The sequence below is a fragment of the Bacillus rossius genome, chromosome 12, assembly GCF_032445375.1.
Source record: "Bacillus rossius redtenbacheri isolate Brsri chromosome 12, Brsri_v3, whole genome shotgun sequence".
Classification (NCBI taxonomy): domain Eukaryota; kingdom Metazoa; phylum Arthropoda; class Insecta; order Phasmatodea; family Bacillidae; genus Bacillus; species Bacillus rossius.
Window position 1 is genome coordinate 12,832,088 of NC_086339.1, and position 13,750 is coordinate 12,845,837.

The 13,750-nt window shown below is 37.2% G+C and overlaps 1 protein-coding gene across 2 annotated transcripts; it reads right to left on the minus strand.

Annotated features, from left to right (window-relative positions):
• Positions 1 to 1,516: 1,516 nt before the first annotated feature.
• On the minus strand, positions 1,517 to 12,851 carry LOC134537546 (cyclin-dependent kinase 8-like). Of its 2 annotated transcripts, none has more exons than XM_063378103.1 (10): positions 12,555 to 12,851; positions 12,081 to 12,156; positions 8,690 to 8,800; positions 7,242 to 7,382; positions 6,258 to 6,447; positions 5,962 to 6,175; positions 5,805 to 5,877; positions 4,399 to 4,496; positions 4,203 to 4,308; positions 1,517 to 3,415 (listed from the first exon to the last, which is right to left on the minus strand). In XM_063378103.1, exons 1-10 carry the CDS (start codon positions 12,680 to 12,682, stop codon positions 3,191 to 3,193), a joined length of 1,362 nt encoding a protein of 453 aa, XP_063234173.1. In that variant the 5' UTR covers positions 12,683 to 12,851; the 3' UTR covers positions 1,517 to 3,190. The 2 variants fall into 2 exon arrangements, with proteins under 2 accessions (XP_063234173.1, XP_063234174.1); XM_063378104.1 differs by having other exon boundaries at positions 1,518 to 3,412; positions 12,555 to 12,848.
• Between the last annotated feature and the right edge of the window lie 899 nt (positions 12,852 to 13,750).

Below are 13,750 nucleotides of genomic sequence, written 5' to 3' on the forward strand. Positions count from 1 at the left end.
TGCGAGTTGCCAAAAGATGCAATATATGGCTTCTATATTTTTTTTTGCACATTTATTTAAGTAACAAGTGATTTGCTTGTCTCTTTGAAATTAATCATAATTTTGTGTCAGTTTCAACATTCAAATTAAAAAAAAATATATATATATATATATATATATTTGATTTATTCCAACTAGACTGGTTAATTCCTGTAGCAAATGAATAATTTATATGTCTTGGGCACCAGAGTTGGTTTTAAATATGCAGAGAATAACTGTTAGTAAAATAATAAATGTTTTTTTTTAACCTTTTAACGGTAATGATATATAATGATAATCCTTCTGAAAATTAACTCTTCCTTATAACCGGTAGCAGTTATTTTGAAACTACATAAGTCTTGTTATATAATATATGAATTTTATATACATATATATATATATATATATATATATATATATATATATATATATATATATATATATATAATCTTTTTAAACACATCTAATACTCTTCAATTTACAGAATTATTAAAAAAAATAAAATAAAAAAATCTCATCCACAGAGATACAAATCACAGAATTGTCACAGCCAAATAAAGAAATTCGGTGACAGGTAAATACTTGAAAATTAAACAAATATTGCATTAAACTCTGGCTAACAAAAATATGTGTGTTTATAAAACAGGGTGTTAACTGATTTGTCACAGAAAATGGGGCCAACAACTGCGAGCTTCCGGACACAGACCTCCATGCACCGGGTTCAGCTACCCTACACGCTGTATGGTTGCAAAAACACAAATACTTTGCTGCACTCTCACATGTGCCACGTGAGTACGTAGTCTTCCTCCTGGTTCAGTTGGTGCGAAAATGCTCTCAGTGAGGTCAGTAAGCCAGCTCTAACTTCATCCACACAAACTTGAGGCAGTGCGGGTCGATGTTCCTCAGTCTCGTTTGGAAGGACGTTAGTTATCCCTGCAAGCATGTCCTACAATACCAGCCTATAACCTCAAAATCAGCTGTAGAACAAAAATCTTGCTATAGGTGATAGTCTTCCAGAATTATATAGCACATGCTATCAACTGATATAATCACGTATCCTGACTACAAAAGATAATTATCAACCATTTGAATAGTAAAATTGTATATCAGGGTTTGTTCAGGTACAAAAGTTACAAAAAAGTCCCTAAATAGCCAGCAATTGTGCTGGAAGTTACGAAACTACATATAGTTTACAACAGCCTTACATTTTGTTTTTTGACACCTCGACTTCAGTCTATTATCGCACATGGAAATCATCTCTGAAAAAGATTTAGCTATCAACTTAAAAATTTGTAAGCTCCTGTGAATTGTAGAAAATTTCATACTGTATTTGCTCATGTTTGGTTATGGTTATATACATAGATTTAAAAATAATATTTTGTTTAAAAAAGAGAGAGAAAAACTTGTAGGGATATTTTATAAAAAGGTTTTGAAAAGTCTTGAAATTGGTTCACTAGGTATTTGTAGACATCCTGTCTCTGGATCATCTGTATTTGGATCATCCTGTATTACTAGCACATCAAATAAACACAAAGGAAGATTATCTTAAAATATGTTTATTAAATCCAACACTAGGAACTGTTACATTTTGATATATATTTTTTTCTTTTGCACCACGTGATTAACAATCAAGGCACAGTCCTGTATACTGTACATTTATATACTCTCCTCAGACAAATTTTTAATAAATTTTGGCAGATGTAAGATTTATTTATGATTGTTTTGGGTGCCAGAATGCCTCATGAACACAACAGCATCCTTTTATTTTGGTTAACACGACAGTTTGTATGGAGCTGTAAATAACATTCTGTCAAAAATTACACACTTTGGTACTAACAAATAATTATTTTATAATTTCATGCTGAACCAAATTGAGTAACCATTATAAATCAAAAGACATCAAAATCTGTCATTAAAGTTATCATATTTTACAATTAATGTTCTATTTAATTATGAATTATTAAAATAACTCAATCCTATAATAACATGAATCAAGCATAAATTAATTAACATTTGTCAGAATGTTTTGAAATTTACATTGTATCTCCAGCAACCTTTGGGCCAAAAAGGTTAAAGGCAGATGCTTAAAAAATAAATCACAATAACTTATGTTTATGCCTTATAAAGACACTACTATTCTAAAAGTGACATTGAAACCCACAAACAAGCAGTCTGAAACACACCATAAGCACTCCAAATTAAGTGCTTGTATTTGATTTCTCATGTCATTCTTTATATGAAGAATATGTAGGACACAGTACAGGACAACCGCATAAACATTAAATACAATTACCAAGTGGTCGCTACCTGGTCAGTTTTTGCAATTACCATGTTTTATTGCACATACAATCACTCTCGCCTAATTGCAGCATCATTATTTTCAAATGCCAATAAAGGTAAAAATAAATAAGCTAGAAAACATCAAACAGAATTTGTGTGCACTGTTATTTTTTCAGAACAAGCAATACATGGATATTGGCCATAAGCAAACGTATGTCATCTTCTCCACCATAATAACTAACTTCCTGCTACTTTGGAACGTTCGTTGTTTTGTTTACTTTCAGTTTGCCTGTTGCTACACCAAAAGTCACGTAATGGAAACACACAGCAGTTACACTGCTGGGTTTAAGCTGGAAGTAAAGTTTCCTTACCGAACAGTAAGGCGACCGGACAGCAAGTTGTCGTAAAAACCTGAGCTTAGGAATTTCAAAGTTGAAAGGAAAACATTTTGCAGTCCGGCACATGTATAATTTCCAGATATCGATGCTCATGTGCTTAAATTTGTATGGGAGTTAAGGAAAAAGGGACGGGAATTAGTATGAAATGCTGAAGTAGAAAGGTTGTGAAATTACAAGACAGAAAAATATACCAAACAGTCAGTCCTCCAAACTTGAAAAAAGTGAAGTACATATAGTTTTGTAAATCATCTAAATTGCTAGTTTATTTTAATATTTAGAGGTGGGTTTGTTTTTTTTTCCCCTTTTTTTATTATTTATTTTCTAGAAAGTCACACAAGATTGCAGTGTGAGATGTGCTACATGCATGTGTGTGTGTGTGTGATAAAACACGGTAGTCCCGGGACGCACAAGGCGGTCGGCCCACCTGCAGTTATTTCTGAGTATCACAGCTAAGCAAATGCCACGCCAGGTTCGGGACGACGCGAAGACGCCCGTCAGGCGAACCTCTGCTGCACGAAGGTGGGACCCTGCTGCGAAGTGAAGATCATACCCTGCTGCTGCTGCTGCTGCTGCTGCTGCAGGTGGTGGTACTCCTGCTGCTGGTGCACCATGCCCCCGGCCGAGGCGGCCGGGTGATGGGGCGCAGCCAGGCGAACCCGCTTGGCGCTGGGACCGTGGTTCTGGCTGCTCTGGTCAGGCCGCCCCCCTTGGTTTCCCTGCTGAAGCCAGGCCGCGCGCATAACAGCATCCACACCGATGTCGCAGTTCGTCACAATGTCAACAAAAACTAATGTGATGTACGTGAGAAAGTTGATAAACTGCTGCATGCCATTTGGCATTTACGAGGGTTGGAATTTTAGTAGTGGCAACACTGCTACAGAGATGCCATGCAACGGAACCCTGACTAACTAGTCTCTGTGGCATAATTGCAAGCTGGTCTCTGTGGAATATTTGCAAGCGAAACATCCAGAGAAACTTGATTAGTATTATATATCTGGATAAAAGTTTCAGGTAAATCTGGAGCACCGTTTTGTTTCAATGTTTTTCCAAAAGTGCAAAAATTATTATTTTGCACAGTCATCTTGCAATACAACATAAAAGCATATGATAATTAGGTACTGCACCATCACCCAACATAACACAAAAAATTCTTTGTGAAAGAAAACGTTCTAAGGACATACAAAATAATTTTCTGATCCAGAATTACAGTCACAACTCAAAAAATGCCAATTTTATTAAGACTACAGTGAAAACTCATTATTATTTACCCGAAAAAGAAAAAAAAAAGCTTTGGTACTTAATAAATAAAAAAAGTGTTTCAATCAAACTGAATAGTAACTATATTTAAACATATAGTGGGATCTGAATATCTCTCCTTCTCTCTCCCTCTATATATATATCCCAAAATGTGTGGTATATTTATTAATCAGATTCCAATGTACTACATGCACTAAGTTATATTTAGTTCTGGACCAGTGACACAACTAATTCCCCAAAAATTCTTACATTTTGCGCTTGGTTTTGTCGAGCCTTGTTGTCGGACTTGTCTTCATTGTCATCATCAGTCAAAAATTCTCTCTTTGGGTAAGGAATCTGACAGCCTGCAAAAACACTGTGCACCAAGAAGATAAAGTTGCAGTTTTTCTGTGGTGAATAAAACAACAAACGTAACCAAACAGTTGCACTGCACTCGGGTACTCACTCTGGCGTCGGCAGTGGATCCTCCTGGAAGTAAGCATCTTCCATTGCTTGCTCCGACGTGATTCTCTTGGTGGGATCCATCAGTAGTAATTTCTGCAACTATTAACATATGCATGCTGCTTTATCACTATGGACAAGATTTTATAGTGAATTGCGATAACACTGATAACATGTCAATACACCATACCATATAACTAGAGACCGGAAAAATTCACAAATTCATTTCGCAATAGGCTAAAATACAAATAGTTATACCTCAGTGCTGCCTCTGCTATTGGCTCGCAACTCATCTGGATGACTCTGGGCCAATGAGAAAAAACTTAACCAAAGCTGTATCGAATCACAGGCTGCTACATTGGGACACCTTACAAGACAGCAGCCAATGAATGGGTGACATTTGACCGAGTTTAAGTAGAACTATGGAGTTCATCCTACAGGTCATTGAACCCGCGAATTTTTCCGGTCCCAACATATAACATTGAAATTAACGTTCATACACCACAAAGCACTGGAATACAATTACACTAACCAGCATTTTCAATCGAAACATAACTCTAATTACAAAAACCTTAACTTTTAAACATTAAATCCAATGAAAGTAATTTTTTTAGCATTAAGTTTCTACCACATTTTATGCAAAAAAAATTGGAAAAAGTTTACTTCTTTTTAATCTTGCAACTGTTATTAGTTACACATTTTTACATTACAACATTAGTACATTTTTCAACCAAAAAATAATAATTAAAGAGATTTATTTTATTTGATCCAAAAAGAAGTGCTTATTACAAATCATTATATAATAAAAATGCATCATTTATTGGTTAAATTGACACTGTTTAAGAGTAATTGTGTAGTTATCATGGAGTATTTAAGTGTCATATTTGTTCAGTAATATACTATCTTTTTTTAATAAACAAATTTCATTTAAAACAAAATGAATAACACCGAAACCACCAGTTTAAAAATGAAATTGGCCTGAAAATAAAACCATAAAATATTGTGTCTATTTATCGGATAATGCACACTGAACTGAAATTGAGATGTTCTTAAATCCTAATTGAAGCTATTACGAAACTACGTACTAAGATTACATAAAACAATACTCTCGATATCAAGGTTTGGCTGTAGGTGAGAATTGTCTGGATTAGATTCCAAAAACAGTGGATTCTGAATCCTTATAATCAACTTGCATTCATGGAATGGGCCGATATAATCTAAAATTAGCAACAGTTTTATTTGTTAAGTATAAACTATAACTATCATTCACAACATGCTCTTTACGAAAGAAGTCAGTAAAGTAGCCTAGATATTTTAGTGTTCTAAGTTTCAGCACATTAAATATTAGGTGATCTTTATAGGAGCTAATAAAAAATTTTTAATGCTTAGAAGACATTTAAAGCTACTCACCAGGTGGAAGGCTTTGCTGTCCTGCTTGATCTTGTGCCTGTCCATGTATTTGAGCAAGGAGCAGTTGGAGTAACTGCAACACACACCACTTCCCCTTCACGACCCGCTCCAACAGCACACGCCCCACCGCCAGTAGCCCGACAAGACTGCCACTCACTTGCCCCTCTTGAAGTCCTTGAGCAGCGTGGGGTGCTCCGGCATCTTCTTGATGTCCTCCCACTCCTTCTCCTGCGGGAAGCCCATCACGTTGAATATCCTGTCCAGCTGGTCGTGGTGGTACGGGTTGCTGGTCTTGATGTCCTCCTGCCGGCAGTGGAAGATGGGCTCCGAGGTGAGCAGCTCCGCGAAGATGCAGCCTATGGCCCAGATGTCTGCGGACAGGAGACGAGCCGGCACTGCACCTCGTCCTCGTCTCCCGCCCTCGTCCTCGTCCTCGTCTGCCGCCCGACTCACCGATGGCCTTGGTGTAGTGCCGCGCCCCCAGCAGCAGCTCCGGGGCTCGGTACCAGAAGGTGACCACCACGGGGTCCAGGTCGGCCAGGGGCTTGAGGGGCGCGTTGAAGAGCCGCGCGAAGCCCATGTCCGCGATCTTCACGCGCCCGCGCTCCGGGCCCTCCCCCATCACCAGGATGTTGGCCGGTTTCTGGGAGAAGTCACCCATTCATCAAACAATTGGAATTAGTCCCATTTGATTGTGAATGAAAAGTATATGCACTCTTCCATTATATAATCACATAAAGGAGTAATAATCTGTATCAAATAAAGTGGTTTATAAAATTTAATTTATTCTCCTATGCCCTGACATACTCACAAACTTAAAATTCCATTTTTCTGAATTTGTTTAGCTAACATTCCAAAAGTCAGAAAGAATAATAAAAAAAAAATTTATTTTTAAACCTAAGTTTATAAAGTTTGTATTACACAAGACTGAACACTTGGGATTTTAGCTAATAATAATAATATAACTTTTTAATATTTCAGTCTCCTTTTACATTTTAACATTATTCACACAAACTCTCCAATTAGCAAGTTCAATACACAAACAGGAACACAAACAAAACTTCAAATAATAATATTTATTTGTATGAAAATTTTTTTTTTTTTGGGTGGTAAAGTTTTCCAACCATTTACTTAAATTTAAAAATACTAATACACACAAGTGACATTTAACATTAATTTCAGAGGTACGTACCAGAATTTACGTTAATAAATTTTTTACTTGCATCACCTCTTGTATGCTTTTAGTTTTGACCTCTTTATGTATATAAATAAGCATTTGCTCCAAAAAGGCAGAGCAGAGAGCACCCATTGTTTCGACAAGTAGCCCCATGTGCCCGCCTTGCTGGGGCCAAGATGAACTGCCTTGGGTGGGAGACTACGCACACATTCCCACTTCGTCAAATATCTAAGTCTGTACACAGTGGGAGACGGGTTTACCAGATCTCGGTGCAGGACCCAGTTGGTGTGGAGGTAGTGTATTCCGTCGAGGATCTGGAACAGCAGGGACTTCACCATCCCCTTGGGCACCATCACCGGCTTCTTGTTGGCCTTCGCAGCCCGGTGGAACTTGATTATGTGCTGCAGCGTGGCATGTGACGACACGGTGGTTAGTCGAACTCATATTTAACTCAAATCACTCTAAATTATCATCTATTTCTATCTCTTAAACCGATAGTGGGGCCTCGGAGGCCAAGTGGTCAGATCACCTGCCTCCCAACAAGGCGATTCAGATTCAATTCCCAGCAGAGTCGAGTCAAACCCTGACTTTTCACAAGTAAGAAACATGGCAGATGTTGCCCATTCAAATCGCTAAACCACTCATCATCTCTTTATGACCTCAATGTCAACGAACCATTATACCAATAAATACTTTAATTCATTCTTTCATTAACAAAAAAGGTGTCAAAATAATTATCATTAATGCTTGTCTTTGACATAAACAAAGTACATAATTTGCATTAGATCCATTGCTGAGCTCCGAAAAAAATACATAAATCTATAATTACTTCATACTGAGTCAATACACTATATTTCAAAATTTTAATACAAATTATCCACACATTTTCTAGACCAGATTGTAATCCACAACAAAAATTTTTTTAACTATTTCACGACAAACATAGCATATCAAAGAACCTAAAATATAAGCAATTACATATTCTTTTGAGAAGGATGTTAAAATCTGTCCAGGAAAATATCTTTAACTACCCTCACAAACAACATCTTTCTGGCATTTTGAACACAAACAATAAGAATGTGTGAGTCCCTGCCCATAAGTCAAGCGGGTCATTTTCCCTACAGAAAAAAGTGTGGCTCTAATTTCCTGAGAGAGCAATCATTTTCAAAAACTGATTCTGAACTGGTTTGTAACTAGCAGGGGCGCAACAACAGGGGGGGCAAGGGTATTTTGCCCCCCCTCTGAAACCTTGAAGTGGGGGCAAACGGGGGCAAAGAAAATGCTGTGTAATCAATTTTTAGATAATAAAACTGCTTAAATAGCACCATTTTCCACCTTGAAATACAAATTTTCCCGGGGGAGCACACCCGGACCCCCCCCCCCCCCCTGCTTCAATAGGGGAGATAGATGATTCTTTATAAAAAGGTATATTGCCCCCCCCCCCCCCCTTTGGAAATTTAGTTGTTGCGCCCCTGGTAACTAGTTATACAAACTTTTTTTTGGTTTGGATATACTTGTGGGCCAATGGTTCCTAGCCAACCTCCTAAAACCACTCACAAATATTCATGAGCACACAGTCTGTTTCGAGCCCATTCAACCTCCTAGGTCCCAACTCATCCTAACCTCCCTTCGCACAGCTGCGAGATGCACATCACCGCACAAGCACGCACTCAACGTACACACAACACGCACTGACGAAGCTACTCACCCACAAGTCGTGCTCCGCATAGTCAATCAACAGCCATACTTTCCTGTCCGTGTGCGACAGGAAAACGTGGATCAGAGTGATCACGTTGCCGTGCTTTAGTTCACGCAGAAGCTGCGGGCGAAAAACAAGCAGGTCACTATTTGACAAGCAACCAAAAATATTATATTAAATGTGCTGTACCTACCACAATGTTTAAGCTTTAGTTTATGACTACTTGGAAGATTCTAAATAAACATGTTGCAATGATATTAGGGCCTACTCCAAATACTTGTGTCATTGCAGTTAAATTATATTATCTCAAACAATTGTTTTTAGTTCAAATTAAACAAGTATTAAATTTTTGAATCAAAATGCTATGTAACCTGGTGGATTAGTTGTTACAAATCAAGTCTATGTTTCTCAACTATTCTTGATTGTTAACTGTAAATGTATACTAGTATTCACAAGGCATATACTATGTTCCATTGTACGAGAATAAAATAAAATAAAAGCTAAGAAAGGAAATAAGATTGCATTAAAGGATAAGTTCATAAATACAGTTCAAAATTTTAAGTATAAGAAAATTTCTTGCAACCAAATCAGTAATGTGATTAACTGAAGTCCTAGTGTCTGAATAATAAATTGTACGCTTTGTAGATTCCTCATTATTTGAGGTTGTGCGTGCAAGTTATTTTTGGACATTCAAATAATTAAGTAGCCTATCTTTATGCATGCACAATAAAAATGATTAAAAAGAAAAGACAATAATAATGTACTAAGCTGTGCTCACGAACCTGGGAGCAGGTAGAAATCAATTAGACCTACGGAAAGTGTTGAGAGTAGCCTAAATGCTACTTCTTATCATACAACCCTAAGTGCTTCTCTGGTCAACTGTGATTAAGATTACTAAGGAGTCATGCTCACATGTAAAGGGTTGCTGGCTCGATTCCAATCCTCAGTGTATAAACTGATTTTTTAAAGTTCTTGCAATTGGGCATTGGCCCAGTGACAAGGAGGTTCCACCTCTATTAAATATCTCCAAATCTCCTCCCAAGCTCCCACACCTTTTGGCCTCAACCACCTCACCGTATGCTCATTCCACACTCCTTCCCAGACCTCACCAAAGAGTGCTTCCCTCAGTCTGTCCTACAAACTCTTTGATGGACATGCAAGAAAATCATGTAAGCGTTAGAGTCGTCCATATTCCCTAACCCCCACCCCCCCTGATAACCCCTTTTTTGTAAACGGCCTCTCCTGCCTCTCTATCTGCCTCCTACCCTGCAACGTACTTCAGCCCAGATTGTCAACCGCCACGGATAGCCTGTGCATCCCCCCCTCCCTTGCTACAGTACGTCAACACACACCTGCCAAGCATCTTGCTACTTTCTCAGATTCATGCACTTACCATAACCCCCTCATATCCAATACTGTAACAGCACACTCCCAGTGATGTGACTAGACTTGTTTCCATCCGGGGGGAACTCATCCCCCTCCTTTTTTGTTAAACCAACCAAACCAAAACCTTTCCCGGCTACACCCAATATCGCCACCACATATTAATTCCACCATGGCAAAAATTTTTGATTCAACTTAAAAGGTAAATAAAGAGATTTATTTGCAGTCATTTCATTTTTAATACAGCGCAAGTAGGATAGTACACGGAAAATACCAGTTTTTAAATATTTTACGATATACATGTATGCATCTTTCAATACAAATAATTAAGTTCATCTGCCCTCCAACATTTCTTTATGTTCTAACACTACGATTTTAAGTAAATATCTATATTAAAATGTGACACCTGGTACACAAGGGCCCCCCCCCCCCCGACAAGGTTACGCCCCTGCATACTCTAGCACTGGCCTGACCAATGTGCTGTATGCTTTAAACTTCAGCTTCCTGCCCGTCCACTTCAGGATCCTCCTTTGTCCCTTTTTCACCGTCTGCTGAACTTCATCTTCCCATTCCCACCACAGTTATTTATAACAATCCACCTCTCCTGCCTCCTCACCTTCTCAGCCATTATTTTCTATCACAGCTCATTTCTTACCAAATTTCACAATTTTTGTCTTGCTTAACATCCCATCTAAATTATGTCTGTTCAGCACCTTAACCTGTTCAAAGTCTCCTAGAAATTTTTTTTTTTCCCAGCTCAATTTTACAAGTACCAAGTCCAATTGACTGGGTTCCAATCATGTATCACCTTGGAGGACCTCGGACTGCTGCAGTGCGAGGTTCATCGCAACACAAAACCCTAGCTTGTATGGCTCTTAACCACAAATACCATTAACTTTATTAACTAGGTAGAAGGTATGATGAAGGCTGAAATATTTATGCTGACATCCTAGAATCCTAGAATTTCTTTCCTAACTACATATTAGCTACAGGAAGAATAAAACCATTATCCCTTGTCAATGAATCAACGAATGAATAAGTGAATGGGCTTAATGTCTAGTCGACATCAAGGCCACTAGAGACTATCCCGTATAAAAGCTAACACATCGTTTGAAAACTTCAAACATGACCTTTACAACCGGTAGCTGTACTACAATGATTATTACTAACAAGCTTAGTACTAATGACTATTCTACAAAGGTGCACAAAGGACCATCCGTTTGATTAATTTAGCATCAAGGGGTTTCACAAAGGCAACGCAGTGCATCGAGCTTTACCCAACCAGATTTGGCCCTAGCAACCGACATTGTGAGCGTTGCACGAGCATATGCTCCTTCGCCAGCGCCTGGGACTGCTTGCCAACTTCTCACCACAAAGCACACGGACAGTTGAGGTTAAGCCTGGCCTGCACCCTCCATGTTGGCTTTTGCCTTTTTCACAAAATTATTTGTGTTTTAGATGCAACTGCTATGGATATTTTACCATATATGCATTGCAAATTTAATTATGTCATTAAGTTTCACACCAGACATATTTTACACATATTACCTAATATTTGTACAAATTCAGGCAAATATTTATAATTAAATTTTTGCCTAACTAACAGCATTACTGTTGCTCACTAGAAGTTTATTTTCTGTACCGCATTTGAGTAATGGGTACAAATTTTCTTATATAATTAGTCCCATTTTATCAACTTTTAAACAAAATCTAGTATTAACAAAAAAAATCCTATGAGGTGGAAAATGCTAAAACTTAAAATGTTCGTAGCAGTGAATCTGTGTAGTTAAGTTAACCTGTTTTCAGAGGTAATGATACTAGAAAAGTAAAATGGATTAACTGCTGAGACATATGTTAGGCCCTTTTGGCAATATCCTTTCATATATTCTGGCAGCTATGACCAAATAGCAGCCAAAGCTAGAGCAATCAGAACAGATGTGTAGCAGGCCACTGGCAATAACCCATTTTTGGCTGCAGACATTGGGCGCCCAACACATTTATTTTGGAGCAAACTTACAGCAATCTCTCTACATGCAGACATGGATAGTCCTGCTCCTTCTATCTGCTTGAGTGCATATTCCTTTGTGTCCGTCCTGAAAGACAAGACATCATGCTGCATTAATATGTTGGTTTTTGGTTTTTTGTGTTAAAAAAGATTACAACTGAAAGCAAGTAATCAAATTAAGTATTTTTGCTAGCCATTTACATGTTAACACCTCACAATACAAAAACCAAAGATGGATATGTTAGCATGATTTTTTTTTTCCAAGCTAGGCAATCGTAATACAATTACATCAAACATTTAAGAAATGTATTTGAGCGTTAGTTTTGTTTTCAGACAACACTAACAATTTCAACACAGTAAATGTTTACGAAACTACATGTTTAATTAATTACAATAGATTACGAACCTTCAAAACTTGACGAGCCATGCCGGTTCGAATAAACAACTAAATATTTACAATAAATACTCCCAAAATATAAAACTCACCCATCTTTTCGTTTTGCTTTATAAACATGACCGTAAGTACCTCGCCCTACTTTGCAACCTTCGAATTCAAACAAATCTTCAACTTTGACACGTTCCGATGCAGTTTTCACTTTAAATTCATAGTCCATTATAAAGTCGCCTTCGAAGTAAATAAATAAGTAGTTTATATTAGAATAATATTTGCTCTCCTTCCAAGTAAACTGCAAATGTAAAGTATCAAAACTCACAACTCCGGAACGGATATACGGATTACAGTACAACTTCAAATGTTTGTTTACATTAAAGCAGCTGTGACCGAATGGTCATAGAGTAACCGGACAATAGAACATGACGTTGCCAACCTAAACATATATCGCTTTCCCTTTTCTACTGTTAGCAACTAATAGTACTGACTAAAGTTTATTTATTTATTTATCAATTTTTGTTCTGTAGATCCCATATGGAGGTAAGGACTCCGGGATATTGAACAAGTCAATTAATTCAAATATATACATATATATACAAACAAACTGTACAACCACAAAAACTAAATATTACACAGTACTTTTACATTTCAAAAGTAAGAATGAGAGATTAATAAAAAAACATGAGTACATAAAAAAGAACATGGGTACACAAGTAATTGTATAAACTGAAGTCTAAACCTCAGAGTGAAGAGTTAGTTTACAAAACTCAATATTTTTCTCGTTTTGTGATGTATATTTAAATAAAATTTACCGGAGTTTAGTTTTGTTATCTGTTATTAGGTCAAAGAATTCTATCAGAGAGTAGGAAGGATGTTCTAACAGAACTTGTTTGATTGTTCTTTTGAATATAGGTAAATCGGTTATATTTGTGATATTTTGTGGCAATAAGTTGTAAATTTTTATGCCTATGTAATTTGTGCCCTTTTCATACTGACTGGTATTTCTACAGCTTCACTACTAAGAAATATTACTTTGTAGTCTCTCTATAAAGCTGCCGAATGTGAGGGATCAGGTACTTCACATTATGAAGTGATGGTTTAAATTAGGGGGAATATGATGCAAACTGATTCTTCTCTACAATTAAGGAAAACAAATGACACCATACTTGCCAAGAATTTGCGTGAAAAGCCACTTACTTAACAGTAAATTGAAATTCAGTGAAGCAGTTCAACATATTTTCGTAGGATCACGCTGTGAGATTGTTTTGCTTTTCACATATTTAAGTAGTCA

Bases quoted from the DNA above. Each gene is read 5' to 3' on its own strand.
- LOC134537546 (XM_063378103.1), bottom strand. From the start codon at position 12,682: ATGGACTATGAATTTAAAGTGAAAACTGCATCGGAACGTGTCAAAGTT. The intron at 6,176-6,257 runs GTGAGTCGGGCG...TCCTGTCCGCAG, and splicing joins GCACTACACCAAGGCCATCG to ACATCTGGGCCATAGGCTGC. The intron at 5,878-5,961 runs GTGAGTGGCAGT...TGTGTGTTGCAG, and splicing joins AAGGACTTCAAGAGGGGCAA to TTACTCCAACTGCTCCTTGC.